This window comes from Cantharellus anzutake, assembly GCF_015039405.1.
Source record: "Cantharellus anzutake strain C23 chromosome Unknown EI90scaffold_54, whole genome shotgun sequence".
In the NCBI taxonomy this organism is placed as follows: domain Eukaryota; kingdom Fungi; phylum Basidiomycota; class Agaricomycetes; order Cantharellales; family Hydnaceae; genus Cantharellus; species Cantharellus anzutake.
Window position 1 is genome coordinate 227,058 of NW_024067004.1, and position 16,262 is coordinate 243,319.

The 16,262-nt window shown below is 48.9% G+C and overlaps 6 protein-coding genes across 6 annotated transcripts; 4 read left to right on the plus strand and 2 right to left on the minus strand.

The window, feature by feature from the left end:
- Nucleotides 1-1,293: 1,293 nt before the first annotated feature.
- EI90DRAFT_3291806 (transcription factor IIA, alpha/beta subunit-domain-containing protein) lies at nt 1,294-2,176 on the minus strand (the record flags this gene model as incomplete). The annotated part of the gene is made up of 4 exons (XM_039067302.1): nt 1,294-1,582; nt 1,635-1,910; nt 1,993-2,094; nt 2,159-2,176. Coding segments are annotated over 4 exons (684 nt in total), but the record flags the coding sequence as incomplete, so codon positions are not given.
- Nucleotides 2,177-3,460: 1,284 nt separating this feature from the next.
- Nucleotides 3,461-5,338, plus strand: EI90DRAFT_2173202 (uncharacterized protein). The gene is made up of 6 exons (XM_039052650.1): nt 3,461-3,824; nt 3,903-4,003; nt 4,062-4,558; nt 4,616-4,704; nt 4,758-4,845; nt 4,902-5,338. Exons 1-6 carry the CDS (start codon nt 3,723-3,725, stop codon nt 5,066-5,068), a joined length of 1,044 nt encoding a protein of 347 aa, XP_038912091.1. The 5' UTR covers nt 3,461-3,722; the 3' UTR covers nt 5,069-5,338.
- Nucleotides 5,339-5,657: 319 nt separating this feature from the next.
- EI90DRAFT_3129026 (FAD dependent oxidoreductase-domain-containing protein) lies at nt 5,658-7,840 on the minus strand (the record flags this gene model as incomplete). The annotated part of the gene is made up of 11 exons (XM_039064150.1): nt 5,658-5,779; nt 5,835-5,919; nt 5,971-5,983; nt 6,048-6,135; nt 6,198-6,729; nt 6,786-6,854; nt 6,907-7,034; nt 7,095-7,143; nt 7,200-7,339; nt 7,398-7,507; nt 7,587-7,840. 11 exons carry the CDS (start codon nt 7,838-7,840, stop codon nt 5,658-5,660), a joined length of 1,590 nt encoding a protein of 529 aa, XP_038912092.1.
- Nucleotides 7,841-8,061: 221 nt separating this feature from the next.
- Nucleotides 8,062-12,263, plus strand: EI90DRAFT_3157040 (chloride channel). The gene is made up of 20 exons (XM_039066090.1): nt 8,062-8,692; nt 8,746-8,842; nt 8,899-9,056; nt 9,114-9,312; nt 9,369-9,523; nt 9,688-9,776; nt 9,831-9,914; nt 9,969-10,101; nt 10,158-10,251; nt 10,305-10,355; nt 10,414-10,515; nt 10,567-10,816; nt 10,875-10,917; nt 10,965-11,067; nt 11,116-11,150; nt 11,210-11,381; nt 11,433-11,649; nt 11,703-11,824; nt 11,886-11,988; nt 12,045-12,263. The coding sequence occupies exons 1-20, from the start codon at nt 8,406-8,408 to the stop codon at nt 12,104-12,106; spliced, it is 2,556 nt and encodes an 851-aa protein (XP_038912093.1). The 5' UTR covers nt 8,062-8,405; the 3' UTR covers nt 12,107-12,263.
- EI90DRAFT_3157041 (uncharacterized protein) lies at nt 12,261-13,387 on the plus strand. The gene is made up of 2 exons (XM_039066091.1): nt 12,261-12,391; nt 12,448-13,387. Exons 1-2 carry the CDS (start codon nt 12,271-12,273, stop codon nt 13,275-13,277), a joined length of 951 nt encoding a protein of 316 aa, XP_038912094.1. The 5' UTR covers nt 12,261-12,270; the 3' UTR covers nt 13,278-13,387.
- A 12-nt stretch (nt 13,388-13,399) lies between these two features.
- Nucleotides 13,400-16,141, plus strand: EI90DRAFT_3157042 (kinase-like domain-containing protein; the record flags this gene model as incomplete). The annotated part of the gene is made up of 9 exons (XM_039066092.1): nt 13,400-13,612; nt 13,672-13,745; nt 13,797-13,880; nt 13,941-14,197; nt 14,250-14,613; nt 14,667-14,731; nt 14,785-14,885; nt 14,941-15,512; nt 15,602-16,141. Exons 1-9 carry the CDS (start codon nt 13,456-13,458, stop codon nt 16,139-16,141), a joined length of 2,214 nt encoding a protein of 737 aa, XP_038912095.1. The 5' UTR covers nt 13,400-13,455.
- Nucleotides 16,142-16,262: the final 121 nt, after the last annotated feature.

Sequence of the window (16,262 nt, forward strand, 5' to 3'; positions counted from 1 at the left end):
TGCGGAGGTTGAGGCACATCAGCCGATCCCACTTCCCATATTTCAGGGGGGTCCAGTTTTCTCATGAGAGATTTTGTTTTAGAAACTGTTTCTTTGCGACAATCCATTCTGAGAGAGCCTGAGGGGAGATTGCAATTGAGACTCAATGTCCCAGGTTGGGTGCCAATATTTCACTTGGAAGAACCCTTTATAATATAAATTGTTGTGTTGCCGACGACTTTTCAGAGAAAGCAACATTCATCGATCTGAAGACGCGACCAAACCTGGAGAGCGGGTTCATCGGAATAATTGGTTGGTGTTGTCCCCCTGCGGTGTGCCTCGGGCTGGCGAATGATAAGTAGTGGTAGCGCTTCGTTATCGAGATTATTGCCCAGAATCTTCGATGTCCATAGTCCGGATCAATGATTGCTCGAGGCTCATGAAAGCTCACCAGATGTAAGGCAACTCTAGACGAGCAGGCAGCCAGATTGAGTAAGATCTTGACTCGTCCCTAGCTACCTTGTACCTCTTTGCAAAGACACTTAGGCCCCATGTGGACCGAACAAGATCGAGGCATGTACTTCCGCCATCTCCCAAATGGTGAGTGATAGGAACCATTAGGACAGTCGATCGTGCAAACTGCCGAGCTCCCCGTGCACACCCATGCAGGACTTCTGGCTAGTGGAGGCCGCATATTCGGACTTTGCGACAAATTAACCGTTCAACGATGCGAGTAACATTATGCAATCAATTACGGAAAGGTTTGCCAAATTCCAACACTAATCGATACTCAAATTTTCATTGGCGATTCAGTGTGCATAGTTTCTGCTGGACAGAACTGTGCGGTGCAGCTATGGCCTATCACAATGACCGCATGGACGGACATATTCATTAATACAGGGATCGAGATGGCACGTTGATGGTTATAGCTCAATTGGATTAGTGCGACTAAGATGCCATGGGAAATATGCTGTGAGTGATGAGACGGGGTGATGATGAAAAGAAGAGTACAGAGAGGCTCAAGAAGTGGAAGAGTTAATTTGGAAAGAGAAGTACAAGTACGGGAGGGGTTGGTTATTGATTGATTCCTACCATTCGAATTCACTGTCATGTATGTCACTGAGTGAAGGCCCCGTGAAAGAGCAAGAAAGGACATACCCATTGCATTTGGAAAAGAGGTAGTCTTTTCCGTTAAGGTGTACCATGCCATCTCGGAGAACACACTTCCATTTATTTTTCACACGTTGAACCTAGAGGATGTTCGAGAGACGACCGAATTGAGTAAAGTGATGTCACCTGTTGGACCAGAACTCGCCTTGTCATAAGTACAAAATACGATGTCCTTGGCACCATTCACTGGGTCATCTCCAATTCCTGCGAGATTATCATCATCGTCTGAGTCATCAAGATCGGAACCTATGACTGCTTCGTCATCAATTTCTTCCTTCTTCTCAACTTTCAGAGATGGCAGTGGAACAGGTTTCGATATCGGAGACGGTGATGCTTCATCGGATGAACCATCAGAATCCTGCGATGAAGATGATGGTCCATCTAATTGTGGTATTCGCGGAAGTGTTTGAGTCTGAGGTTCCTGTTTCACTGGCTGGACGAAATCAGCATTGCGCGTCTTCAACAAAAACGGCCCATAGACATACTGGTAATGAGGCATTGAAGCCGTAAGGCGAGCCAGAACCGAGCGGATTCCCAACGCCGTTTGATGGGAGACGCGGATAGAGCGTGGACGGAGGCGGAGCGGCGAGTGGCGGAGGCTGAGTTGAATCAAGGTGGTTAGGATGAGAGTAGCGCGTCGAGAGGGGTGGGCCTGGAAGGGAAGGTGGGGCAGATGGATAGACGAGATGCGGTTGCGGCTGTTGCGGAGGTGCTCTCTCGAATTCTGCAACGTTTGAACTCAGAATCTTGCTTTCCCACCTCTGGTTTCATGTTCCAGGTGCACAGAACATCCAGTGGATCATTCGAAAAAGGAAAATAGGCATGAGATGAAACTCAGCTTACCGCCTGAAGGTCGGTCAACACTCGCTCGTCGACGCCGAACTCTTCGAACTCAGATCTGATGTTTGCCATAACATCATCGACGATGTGACGGTACACGCCAGGCTATAGCCATGATAGGGCATCTTTAGATGTTGTTGAACTGCAGCGTCCTTCAGTCAACTCTTACCACTATCTTGTTGCTCATCGCAAGAGTCTGGCTGCTTATGAAAGGGAATGGCTAACCACCGGCATCTGCCGAACAGCGATGCTGAATTGTCCATCAATCCCGACTTCAATTGATATGCCACGAGTGTTCGACGCGGGTCGTGGATCGCTAGGACTGTCAAATCAACCCACGGTCCGCGTAAGTCGGAATTTTCAACCGGAAATTCCGAGGTTCAACATCATCCGCGATCCACTCAGGCATCTCGTGAAATATATGACAAGGGAAAACTAAACGAGATTCCAATGGAACTTGTTGTAGAATGGCGTCGACCCCACTCTGGTTGTCACCCATCTACAATCCTGTGAGTTGGTGAGCAGCCGAATCGGCTGCATGCCTGGCTCGCGTTCCGACCATAGGTTGGTATTGCCAACAGCTATTTATGAGGCACCCCCAACCACAATGACAATGATCTTTCCCCGCTCGTTCAATTGAGTATCCCCCAACTCAGTGCTGCATGACAACACTAAGGTTCCATCTGCCAGCGATCCGGATAAATGTGCGTACACAGGGTTCGGGAATCTTTTCTCCTTAACACCTCATTCCTCCAGTTTAATCGCCAGCGCTACCTCCATGCCTGATTCTGACCCGGACCTCCGTCACACTCCCTACATCAACCTACCAGTGACGCCATCCATTGATGCCCAGCTTAGCTATTGGGGATCAGGGCGACCGATGGGATAGCTCCTTCAAGCAATTGATCAAAGATTGTCTCTCGGAGTCGTTCTATCTTGTACCAAGTTCATAAATTCAAATATCATTTTGGGAAGCAAATGAATGGAATGTACACCTGCATTGCAAGCGATTGAGCAATGCAGTCACCAACGTGGAATATGGGAGTGAGGTGGAGATGCGGAAACAAAGCGCAAGGAACCATCTTGGCCGGTATGAGCATCTTCGAAACCATAGCTAAGGAGACATAAAGGTGCGCAGCGAACCTGTCCATCGGTAATGTTTTCGGTCGTTCGCAACCGTCGGTAAATTTTTGGGGCGTATTCTGCCATCGGAATAAGTGACTTACCCCTGGACGGATCAACGAGCCATACACGTGATTCGAGAAAGGTAAACTGCAGTACAGTTGTCTGAAGACGATAATGTGGAAGCGGGGCTACCGACGATATCTATGACAGGGAACTGGAGTAACTATGATGCAATGGAGTGGGCACGGTAAATGCCAAGCGCCAAAGGGGTTATCTTCTGCTGGGCTAATCGTGTGGGTTACGAGTAACGCTCCAATACTGCAATCCAACCCGACACAAACGTCCAAGCACATTTTCAAACGTCATGGTCACTCTAACAACGTTGCAAGTTGTTCATGACTGTGGTCGAAAGGTTGAGGAAACACGTGTGAATTTCAAGCGCCGCTTGAAACTCCGATTTTGATTCCGGAAGCTTCGGCACCTGAGTTGTTTTGAACTCTATCTGCGACGGGCATCTGATCAGGTCGTTGCAGCGCTTATTCGTTGCCTCTCAAAAAGTCCCTTCCGCCTCTTGCGAATCTCTTGTCTACCGTCTAGTGCTTTTCGCTATGTCTGGCTCGTCTAAGAAATCTTCGGGACCCCCAGTGACATATGAAGTCGGAGATATTGTCCTCGCGAAGATTAAGGGTTATCCCCCATGGCCAGCTCGCGTAAGATAGCACTGCTCTGTCTTATGTCACTATCGTCATTCACAGACGCGTCGCTTGGTTCGCCTCACGTGCACTTAGATCGTGGATCCTGACTCTGTTCCTTCGGCGGTCAAGAAGGAACGTCCAAAGGGGGCTAAGAACACCTTCTACTGCGTTCGCTTTTACCCTGTGGGTGACCAGTTAGTAATTGCACTATTTTTCCATAACTGTGTGAGACACTAAACCACCCCCCACTAGTGCATGGCAAATCGCAAAAGACATGTCCAAGTTATTGAAGCATGAGATTGAGGCCTACATCCGGGAGCCATCTAAAAAGAATGCAGAGCTAATGGAGGCGTACAAAACAGCACTGGACCCCACCGAATGGGAAGCTCGCCAAGCCAAACTGCTACAGGAAGCAGAGGAGGAGGAGAAAAATGCTCCCGTTGACGAGCTAGAAGATGAAGAGGATGAGGAGGACGAGGAGGACGAGAAACCTGCCACAAAAAAACGCAAGCGCACAGACGAATTGGCCAGAAAGTCGAAGCCTAGGACACCGAAAGGGAAAAAGGAGGCCAAGGCCAAGTCCGAGGAGGCGACACCCAAATCTAGGAAAGGTCGAGGGAAGAAAAACGGTGTTTTATCTGCAGAGACCGTTGAAAGTGAAGATGAAGCGGCTGTTGTCGATGCAAAGACCGATGCTGCACGGCACGCAAAGCGTTCTAAGAAGGAAGAGGAGGAGGACGGGGACGAGGGTAAAACCTTTCTTGATTGAGTGTTCCCCCGCGCCATCGTTTATGCATTTTTACCAGCACTGGGGCCCGAAGGCAAGAAAGTTAAGACTTGGAGACACGACCTGCAGCGTACCTTCTTACCGAAGTCGGGCAATCCTAAAGCAGAGGTGTGTATTGACGCACGGTGCGAAAACCTAACATAGTTGACGAATTTCCTCAGGATATGAAAGATTCCTCGGACCTCATGACGACACTGGAGAATTATACTCCTCAACTAACGCTGGATTTAATGACCCAGTCCAAGATCGGTGCGTTCAGAGCGTGCGCTCAAGGGCTAGAAACGATGCTAAGCCCTAATCGATAGGCAAAGTCATGCGAAGAATTGCTGGACTTCCAGACGGTGTCATTCCAATGGTGATGAGCACAACATTCGCGAACGCGCCCAGACACTGGTTTCCGAGTGGAGCAAAATCGCAGGTGCAAACGCGGCCTCTGCGGCCCCTACGACAGCGACCAACGGCGATGCGTTGATGGCCGATGCGTCAGCCGACGCTGATGCTCATGCCGAGCCTGATCCGACAAATAGTGAAGCGCTCAAAGAGGACGAGAATAAGATGAGCGCTGCAACGGATGCGGTGGAGACAACAGCGGAGGATCCTGCAACGAAACCAGAGGCTGCTGCCACAGAGTCTGCCGAACAAACCAATGCTAACGCAGACACAGAAATGGCAGCAGCTCCAGGCGATGCATGAAAGGTTCCGAGCTCACTTTTATGACTTCCCTACTTTGCTGATAATCCGTCTCCTGGGTATTATGTATCTTGAAATTTGCTTTGCACACTCATTATCCCTCATGTTTGTGTTTTTGTGTCATAATGGTTCTTGACTTTTTGCGCCTCGGGGATGCTCCCCGTCCATAATCGCATCATAGGCTCTTGTCGCCTTTTCAAATTGATGCGTTTAAATCGGCGCGAATCCTCTTTGTTGAATTTAGAGGATTCAGTGTTATGCCGTCTCCACGCAAACCTTATCTTTTCTCTCTCTCTCGCATAAATTATAACGAACCTTACCATGTGCAATAGACCGATCGTGAATCTTTATTACGCTGTACATATGCGACTTTATGACTGGAGTCGTTCTTCGGTGACTTCAAAAGGTCGCGGCAGCCGCACATCCCACTCTAAGTTGGGCGACAGCATTTGGTGCACTAATCCGCGCGCGGCGATGAGCGTCCGACACATTCCTGCGAAAAAAAAAAGCATTGCAGATGGATACGAATCAGATTACAATGTGCTTACCATGGCCATGGAAGCCTATCGAGACGAAAAGTCCATTGTTTCCCTTACCAGGTAGAGGGCCAACGAACGGAAGACTATCGCGGGTCTATATAGATTGTTAATTCATTCTAGTGTCTAATAGGGCCGGTTTCTTTACCCTTCCTTGAATGCTGCCAGGTTGGAGAAAACTCAATGTCGATGCCCGCACGCGAGGCAGGCATTCACTCAGCTTACCCAGTCCAAGTACGCACTAAGCCTTCACCGATGCCTTCAGATTCGCTCTCCCAATTCTCGAAAACCCGACCAGGAAAGTCCTGATAAACTAACACAAAAGTTCCGTACACAATCAGCACTTGCACTCGATGCTGATCAATGCCCACCTACATTTGGTTGACGGTTGAAGTACTATAGAATCGTCTGTCTGATTCATCCAAGGGTCGGGTCCGTCTTCAACGATTGAAGCAATCTGGGCCAATTCGCTTCCAGCGACAAGCGTTCCGTCATATGTTGTGATTCCGTATCCGCCTTCTTTGTCGGTAGACCCATTGGACAATGGCCCTCTCACCCCAAAAGTGAAGTTGAACCTCCAGCTGGAGAGGAGAGATTCGGGGATTGTGTATGCCGCCATTTGGTATCTTTTGGGAGTTACGGCGCGTGACAGCACCTGTAACCAACCATTAATAGATGAGGGCGGGGGAGGCATTCCGCAGGAGGATTGTAGCAGGTGACGGGTGTAGCCATTGGTGGCTAATATCACATTTCGGGCTGTAATATTGCCTCTTGTCGTTTGAACATGCCACCGAGAGTTTGCAATTTGGTCCTTCATCCAACTTATACAGAGGACGGGAGTATGTGTGTAAAGGTTGAATCTATTGCTCAGGGACGAAGATTGGAGGTTTGACAAAAGCCCATGAACCTATCATGGGTAACTTGGAAATTACAGAAATATGGCAGAAGAGACATGTTGCTCACAAATCTATGAGGCCAGATTGTCCCGGTATCAAATGAATACGCTGCCAGAGCGTTCTTTGAATGTGTTACCTGGATAATCATGATGAGATGGAGTCAGGTGGCGTGAATGGATATGACGCACTCGTCGGGCCTCTTCAGAGTCGTGAAACCAAGTGACGCCATCTATTTGCTCCATCCCTTTCAGGTGGCGATCACGTCGGAGGGAGGCGTAGGCACTGTTGTGAGAGCGTACTGTGTCTTCGTCCGTCACTGAAAAACACCAGATCACCATCAAGGCTTATGGGTTCGGCTCCATAAACCAAAACTAACAGATTTCGTGATGTGGACGGATGACAAAGTGAGCATCGATCGCCCCAAGCTGATTAGGCAGACATGGGTTAGGAGCAGGATTTTCGGTATGAGGGCGAACACGACCTCGACCAGTTGTTCTGTGAGTTTCATATTGTCATATTCGCTTTTTACCAGTTGGAGAGCGCGATCTGTGCCATATTTCTCCTTGTACCTGGGATAGGCCTCGAAAGGGACTGGTTTCACGAAGCCACCATTCCGACCAGCTGTCCAATCCAAGTGAGTCGGCCTGATGACAGAATACGGAGAACTTCGTAAGCTTACTAGCCCCTGATGACACCTCGCGAGCCTCGAACATTGCAATGGAACCACCGAAATTTTCGTTGTGAAGCAGGAAATGCGCAATTCCTGCACCACTGACCCCGGCGCCTATTCTAGCACGAAGATGGTGAATATTAGTGAGATACAACGTAGATCACAGCTAAAGGCACTCCTGGAGCTATTTCTATGCACATTATCGTCTCTACAGAAGTAGGAATAGGATCGTTTCGTCCATGCCCAAGCAACGTGTTCCACGCCCCTCGATTATGGGCTGACCAGTATGAAGCAGTTGAAGGTTGTTCCCAGTTTAGAGGTTCGCTACCAAGTATCGAAAAATTATGGAGGCCGTGGAAGCTGGAAGTGTGGGTGAGTGGTGGAGACAGCAATGGTGCTTGAATCGACATGCTTGGTGGCTGGACGGAACCAATGGGGTCCAGATCTGCCATCCCGAGTTTGACAGGCGACCTGCCAAAGAGACAGGTGTCCTGCCACCATGCATGGTTAGTTGCCCCTACATAACCTCTTTCATTTCTTGAGCGAGATGTCAATTGTTGATTCTGTTTTGAATGTAAAGCGCCGTGCCCAGCCTTACAGGATCATTCTTCGACACAAACGACGAGCGGAATCATAAGCCCCCCCGCGCCACCTAACATCGCCCTAAGCCCTCCAATTTCAACTTCTAGCTGCATGGAATGCACGATCCACGAGACAACAATTAATTCGCTATCTCGCTCGCTAAGATGAACCCTCGAAACATATACATATTTACACATGTTTGTGTCGACAATTTTTTCTCAAAGCGTCTACCGCCCAGCCGTAGCCTGCTGAGCTGGTGTTTCCACACCTCGATAGATGACACTGATCATGGTTTTGGCGCCCCAGTGACAGGGAAATTCTCAATAGACTGTAGCGCATGCTGGAGCCACTCCCATCTCGCCCAGTCATATTTGTAGCGCGATCCGATTTCAGCACGTGCTTTCCCCCTTTTTTGACAGGTCCAAGGTCTTCGCTATGATGGAGACCAGGGACAGCGAGGACGCATTGATGACCAGCCCTGATGAATCGCCTCAATCTACATGGGGCCGCGCACGCCGTGGGCCCAGATTATACTCGGATTCTGCCATTCGTACTCCCGCCTCCCCATCAAGAGATGGACGAACCCCCTTGCACACGTCTTCACGAATATTCCATACTTATGGGACCGTCTCGCCCATGCGGTCTCACATCGACGACCGTCGTTCTTCGAATGACGTGGCAGATGAGGGCTCTGTGTCCCCACCTGGAGGCCGGCTTCCCGGGTCCTAAGTACCACCTCCTCGTTATTTCAACGCCCTATTTCAACATATGACAGGGTATTGGAAGAGAACAATACCGATGCCGACACATATATAAACGGCATAAGATTCTGGTATAGCACCTTTACCTCAATTGATTGGTTGCATGATTCGGTGCGTTGGCGCGCCTGCCGGGCTCGTCTTGGAGGATGCCAATTGCATCTTTACAGATTAAGGGGTCTGCTCGCGCTCTACGGCTGCGAAATAGGCGCTCTCTTACCGGTCGCATCATCAATGCTTGGGACCGATCACTTGGATGGATTGTGGTTACCATCGTCGGAATTCTCACTGCGCTTACTGCATTTATAATTGTCCGCTTAGAGCAGTGGTAGGGAAATTGATTATTGTGTGTAGAATCAGGTTTACATTGGACTTGTACATATAGGCTTTTCGACATCAAGGAAGGATATTGTACCGATGGATGGTGGAAAGCCAAGCGCTTCTGTTGCCAGGTATTGGGAGAGAATTATTTGACGTCTGACTTTCATTGTGGAAACTGGTCTACTTGGGCAGAACGATTCGATGGTCCCCAGCCAAGTGTTGAAGCTTGGTGGATTGAGTATGTTACCTATGGGTTCTTTGCGGTGAGGTGACATCCAACCTTATCGTGTACAAAACACTTATGGAGACATTCGTGCAGCTTATTCTCGCTCTGGGCTCAGCTTGGTTGACGGTGCACTTTACGCCTTCTACATCTTTTGGCGATTCAAATGAAGCTAGTGCTTTAACGTCGGGCTCAATGAAGAAAACTGTACCGCTAGAAGCTAACCCAGGAAGCGAAAGATCATGTACTTCGTGAGTTCTCCTCGGCCCCCTCCCCTCCTTTGTCCAAATTTAATTCCCTGCTGAATTCGCAAAGGCGGCCGGGAGCGGCATTCCGGAAGTGAAGTGCATAATGGGAGGCAAGTTTGCTTTATTTGTAATAAGCAGAAGAATTCCATTTCAATTTGGATAATTAGGGTTTGTCATGAGGGTTATCTTGGAGCGCAGACACTTTTAATCAAAGGCATCGGTCTTTCGATGTCTGTGGCGTCTGGTCTTACTCTCGGTACGTAATCGTTCATCGTTCTCGAGCTCCACCTTTATATATATTTCGTTCCAGGAAAGGAAGGCCCATTCGTTCATATTGCGTCATGCTGGGGCAATATTATCAGTCGATGGTTTGTCAAGTATGAGCTAAACGAAGGTGACCACTCTTCTTCATTACACTAACCATCTGACGAGTTCTTACATTACCCAGCCAAACGAAGAGAAATATTAAGTGCTGCTTGCGCTGCCGGAGTCGCTGTCGCATTTGGTGCTCCTGTCGGTGGTGTCTTATTCTCCTTGGAGGAAGTATCGTATTTCTTCCCTGCTAAAGTCATGTGGAGAAGGTAAGAGCTATAGCACTGTGCTTGCAAGACTAGCATCTAGAACCCCATATCTATAGTTTCTTCTGTGCCACGGTTGCGACTGTTACCCTTCGGTTCTTGGATCCATTTGGTACCGGGAAGCTCGTATTATTCCAAGTCACTTATGACAAGGTGAATTATATTCTGGTATGGCAGTGCCCGTCAAATTGATCATGCTGTTTCAGGACTGGCATACTTTTGAATTACTCCCCTTCCTGATCCTTGGAGTGTTTGGTGTATGCAATTTATCACCTGTTATTGACCTTGGAAATTTTGCTAAATCCAGAAATTCAGGGTCTTTATGGAGCGTACTTCACGAAATTGCACGTATTATGGGTTCGCCATGTTCGGTCATCTACGTGGTTCCGAAGATACCTCTTGCTCGAGGTCTTGATCGTAAGTGGTTCATTTTGTTGTTCGGGAACCTCATCCACCCGTTATTCCTAGGTAACTATCATTACCACCATGCTATGTTTTCTCAACCCATATACCCGCATGGGGGGACCCGAGCTTGTGTACAATCTTTTTTCCGAGTGCCACGTTGGGGGAGCGGCGCACAAGGGTCTCTGTCTTCCCAGGAATGCGTCTGTATCACCACTCATCACTGCGATTGGGGCTACCATGGTCATAAAGGCTGCATTGACGATTGTCACTTTCGGTATGAGATTGCCGGCCGGACTCTTCGTTCCTACCCTTGGTTCGTGACTATTTGCAAAGAGCCTGCTCTTCATGCTAAGAGACGTGCTACCTTACAGGGGTTGGGGCATGTTTTGGTCGTATTCTAGGTATTGGGATAGGGTATGATCGCACTAGTAAGCTATCGAACACATTTAATCCCATTTTAGGTATCTTCAAGTGCATCATCAGGAATACCCAATGTTCGGCGTCTGTTCATTTAGTGGTGATGATGATTGCGTCATTCCTGGGCTATATGCTATGGAAAGTCGGGTTGGACTTCTCGGAGATCCTCGATACTCATCCAAACTCGCTTTTTAGGTAGGGGCCGCGGCTGCCCTGTCCGGTGTGACCAGGTCAGCGTCTTGAGCGACCTCTTCCGTTGTTGATCAGAATACTCATTTGAGAGTCTCAGGACAACAATTTCTCTGGCTGTAATTGTCTTTGAGCTAACTGGAACGATGACATACGTCGTTCCCGTGATGCTATCTGTTCTTGTTGCTAAAACCGTAGCGGATTTCTTCCAGCCTTCCGGCATATATGATTCAGTCATCGAATTAGCGCAGCTCCCTTATCTTGACTGCAAGGTATTTGCATCGACACTGTAACTGATCCTTTTGTTGCTCACATTCTGTCAGCATGATTATCTTTGGGGCCCGAGAACGCTCCACGACATCGTTAACTATAAAGCGGAGGTTATCCGGACTGACAAGGAATTGACAGTACGGTCATTACTCGTTAAGCTTAATCGTATCAGCGGCTTGGACACTGGGCTTCCCGTGTTGGTGAAAGAAGGGCACTCGGTGTTGAAAGTCGTTGGATACATTGGTTACAATGAACTCGAGCACGCGCTGAGTATGTCCTTACCGTCGTTTTCGTTGAAATCAATTCGTCAATGCTGCCAGCAGGTTTGGTTGGGGGTGATCTTGAAGCAGCATGCTACTTCCGCCAGAACTTCACACCCTCTGGTTCGTTGGTTGATGAGATAACGGGTCGAGACCCCTATGATTTCACAGTTTTTATGGACCAGGTAATTGGCGTTGCTGCTTACGCTCGCGGGCCTTTCATTCCCTAAACTTACGAATAATTAGGCACCATTATCCGTCAACATCAACACTCCGTTGGAAGCTGTTCACCAAATGTTCACTAAATTAGGTGCGAGATACGTCATTATCAACAATGTGGACGGCCACTGTGGGTTCAGACACTTATTCTGCGATTCAGCATGCTGATAATTTTTGGGTCTCTAGATGAAGGGGTTTTAGATAAGAAGGCCTGGATTGGTTTCGTGAATGGGATTCCTCGGGCATAAGAAGATATTTCTGACACCAAAAATTCATCGGGCTGTACTGGTTTACGGCCCCTTTTCCCTTCCCAGCATCCGCCATAAATATGCTGAATGTAATCTGAGGCTCGGTGTATTTATCAATACTTATTTATATCGAGGAGACCGTGCGAATTTCTGCTTGAGCAGTTATGGTCAGGTTTGGGATGTTTCACCGGACTCTTCGCAGTGGGTCGGGGACCCTAAGATTGAGAACCTCGATCCCAGCTAGACAGGGCAACATTCTTTGCAAATTTCACGCTTCACAAATCTGTACGCCCTCCACATCGTTTCATTTCATATTAGAGTCTTACGCGTGGTTATCACAGCTGCACAAAGGAAGCGGGCTAATGGAAAGCATGACAACCTTTTAGACGAGGAAGCTGGGCTCGGTGATGATTTATTCGGTTCATCTGAGACTACCTCGGCAGCCCACAACATTTCAAAGACACCAAGTCACACAACTACACCATCTTCACCGCTATCCTTCTCCCCTTCAACTCCACAGACTCCTTCCGCACCCACAATTTCTTCATCCCAAACACTGTCGGATGAGTCGCGGCGTATGGTGTTTATTGCTGCGCGAGAGTCTCTCAGAAAATTCTGCGGGAAAACACCGGCTACTCGTCAGTCCCCTCCTCGTCATGCTCTCCTGAAATTGGTTGCGCTATCCCAGGACTCGGACGATTTGGATGTTTTACGAGATGCCCTCGTGGAATGGAGAAAAGCGAGGCGGCAGGTCGATGCGTTCACTTCGAACAGAATCCTTGCGCGTTGTGTAGAGCTTAGGCGTCCAGACTTGGCTTTATGGTTACTAGTGGATCGGCCGAAGTATGGAGTGGACTTGAGCTCCATATCAGTCGCTCGGTCGCTTCTCCATGAACTCACTACAGTGGCAAGAAATCCTGCCGAATTTCCCAAATGTGCTCCAGTATCCTCCTTCCAAAATGACCCATTCTTGTTTGCAGCGCTTTATCCAAAGTTCCGACTGCCTGAAGTCTGGGTGGACCCTGTGTCAGCCTCGACACTCGCCTCATTTGGGATGATGTTTCCGAGCAAGTCGGCAAATCATAAACGCGCCTTCGCGCTGTTGCGGGAAATGGAGGGTGCTGCGACGGTTGGAACAGGCTATGATTTTAGACTCACACCTAGGGGATGACAGTTGGGTTGCACGCACTGAAAAGCCGTGCTCATCTCGCTGTGTGAATGATATTCAATATTCAAATGTATTTTGGCTACGCGCCGAAACTGAATTGGCATTGAGCTGGGTCTTTCCGTTCAAGAACAGACCTTTCAACAATTACTTTCAGACCAATGAACACATTCAACTCAACTCAATGAGTCCAAGTTTGCGAACATGGCGTGAGCGTAGGAATGAGCTTGTATCTATTCTTGAAGTTGCCGGATGCGACGAACATAAGGCTCCCGGCCATGTAGATCCAGTGGCTCTCGCCGTTGAGGAATGTTCGAGGCTGTCGAGACAACTACGATGTAGTGAGTAGCCAAGCACATACCGTCAGCTCTGGGAATTGAAGCAACGGTTTCCCCCATAGCTGTGGAATCCCTTCGCTTCTCCGATTCAGATTTTTCCTTTATTTGTAACTTCGATCGGGGCCAATTTGGTGCCGTGAGTTTGTCTTTCTGTAAAGGAGTTCTGTTTTCACCCAGATTTTCGCAGCTGGAGGCAGTCAGATGCGTTCACGATGGAAAAGTTTACGCTCGAAAGTGCGTTCAAAAATCAACCGCTGAGCGATACAAGGATGTAGGTTTTTTTGGCCATGTGGTTTCCAGCTGCTGGAACTGAGTCTGCCTGTTCCGTCAGCAATGCTTTGTCAAGACAGAACGTGAAATCCTCTCAAGGGCTACTGTAACTAAATGTCCATGGGTCATCTGGCTTCTCTGCGCCTTTCAAACACCAATGGCGCTGGTGCTGGTTATGGAATACGCTGCTGGAGGTAGTTTGTGGGATCTCATCGCCTCCGTACCCGATTCAAAAGTCACTGAGGCTGATCTTCGGTGGTGGGTGCCTCAAGCAATCAACTCCATAGATTGGTGTCATGCCCAAGGGTTTTCCCATCGGTACGGTCAGCCATGATACCTTGGATCACTGTTGACATCGATTCCGATACAGGGATATCAAACCCCATAACTTTGTTATATCTCAAGATGCGCGCTTAAAGCTTATCGACTTTGGGTGTGCTGCTCCCCTGGTTAGCACGAGTTCAAAGCCGCCGCGGCATGTGGCAAAACCTTATTGTCTAATCCCCTGTGGGACGTGCGATTACATCTCCCCAGAGATTCTTCAGGCTCATGAGGATGCCCTCTTTGCTGCCGAAATAGATGGCCATGTTGAAGTCAGCATGCACGAAAGAGGCTATGGGTGCGAAACGGATTGGTGGAGCCTGGGGGCTGTTATTTACGAGCTGGCTCTCGGTGTTGCCCCATTCTTTGCTCCGAATATTCAACAAACCTACTCTAGAATAGTTCAACATGAGGTGCGATCAATTGACTACATTTTGTTTTATGACTGCAAAAGTCACCGTAATAGGGCTCGGACATTGGGTTTGATGAGGCGGTGCCCCTCAGCTTGACATTGTGCGATCTCATCAGAAGGTGGAAGGGGCACCTGGACATCTGCCAAGCAAAGAACTAATAGCTGTTCCTAGGTTACTAACAACTGCTGACGAGCGGCTAGGAGTTGGTGGAACCAATGACATTCGCCGGCATCCTTGGTTCGCTAAGATCTCCTGGTCAACATTAGATCAAAGTACGCAATTATGGACTCAACTGAGTCTTAAGTGTTTGACCAGCTTCACATTTAGGACCTGCTCCACCTAACTTATTCTTTCCCCCCGAAAACCAATATTCATGTACTTCCAATGAGCTGGATCTTTCCCAGGATAAATCGTCTCCTTTTGATTTTTCACATCTGTTCAAGTCCTCCATGAACAGCTCCGCTATTGACCAATCTTACCGGGGCCCTTCAGCACAAAGCATGCCAGCATACACAGGGTTCTCATGGGGGCCAATGCCTGACGCTTTCGACGTTTCCGCATCTGCAAGACTTACGGCCCCCTCGATAACCAAAGGGACGCCGATGCCTGCCCACGTCCTTCCACCAGATTTGGGCACGCTGGCTAACGGGGCCCGTCGCAAGGATGGACGGGCCTACGGGTTGGGCACGCTAACCCCTTCTCTTCGTGCGCCTCCTAAGCAGCCTTCTCCAAAGGACTTCAAAACTCCCAACCGCCCCACCGTTTCTTACCATGACATATCGATGCCTCGGACTGAGGAACGGCGAGGGATGTCGTCTAGCCATAGGAAACGGCTCATTTCCGACCGTGAGGCCCTGATGCAGATGATGGCTCTTGTTAGTGCCAGTGCACGCAAGAAAGTATTGGAAAGTGGTCGCAAGCCCAAACTCACTACACTCACAACTGCTCGGGGGATACATCAAAACTGCCAATACCTAGTCTTTTCAAGAAGCGGGAGGCGAACCGCCCCAATGACCTGAACACGTCCATTTCTTTCGATGAGAGTGCTCCCCCGAGTCCCAGCCCACGACCTGGCTCGTCATTGTCGAGACGGTCGGGTTCGGCTTCTCCTTTTCCTCACGTTCGGAACGCCGCACTATCCTTCGTATTCGACCCTCCAACGCTTACACTCACTGGGACAAGTCGCAGTCTATCAAATCATGCCAGCCGTGTTCCAAACCCCACGTTGTTGGAGGACGGCAAGCGAGAGGAGAGGAGTGACTCCTTTTCGCAGTTGTTTCCTCCAAAGGGTGATGATAGTCGTCGCCACGAGGAAGAAAAGGATAAGGGTGCGAGGGCAGTTGTGGATACAGGCACCTTGGATACCCTATCATCTCGCACTTACTGGACAGGAAGTCTGGACGAGAACAGCAGCACTGTAGATGTCAGACTCGTGGAGGCTAGCATCACTAAATTATTAACAGATTTATCCAGGATGGAGTCCAAAGTGGCGTCTCTCAAAGCTTTTGCCCAGAATGATGCCCATTGAGACTGATTTATCATTCGTGCCCCTAAATGCAATATTGTAGCCCTACTTGTATTCTCAAATGTGGATTAATTTGCTGCGACGTTTCCCTGGACGGAACAATATGACCGTGTGCCCGTTGTGA

Excerpts from the sequence above, each read along its gene's own strand:
- EI90DRAFT_2173202 (XM_039052650.1), top strand. The coding sequence starts at position 3,723 with ATGTCTGGCTCGTCTAAGAAATCTTCGGGACCCCCAGTGACATATGAA. Across the intron at positions 4,004-4,061 it reads TTTTACCCTGTGGGTGACCA|TGCATGGCAAATCGCAAAAG; the intron begins GTTAGTAATTGC and ends ACCCCCCACTAG. Across the intron at positions 4,846-4,901 it reads AATGACCCAGTCCAAGATCG|GCAAAGTCATGCGAAGAATT; the intron begins GTGCGTTCAGAG and ends CCTAATCGATAG.
- EI90DRAFT_3157040 (XM_039066090.1), top strand. The coding sequence starts at position 8,406 with ATGATGGAGACCAGGGACAGCGAGGACGCATTGATGACCAGCCCTGAT. Across the intron at positions 11,650-11,702 it reads TGAACTCGAGCACGCGCTGA|GTTTGGTTGGGGGTGATCTT; the intron begins GTATGTCCTTAC and ends TGCTGCCAGCAG. Across the intron at positions 11,989-12,044 it reads CAACAATGTGGACGGCCACT|ATGAAGGGGTTTTAGATAAG; the intron begins GTGGGTTCAGAC and ends TTGGGTCTCTAG.
- EI90DRAFT_3157041 (XM_039066091.1), top strand. The coding sequence starts at position 12,271 with ATGGTCAGGTTTGGGATGTTTCACCGGACTCTTCGCAGTGGGTCGGGG. Across the intron at positions 12,392-12,447 it reads ATTTCACGCTTCACAAATCT|CTGCACAAAGGAAGCGGGCT; the intron begins GTACGCCCTCCA and ends TGGTTATCACAG.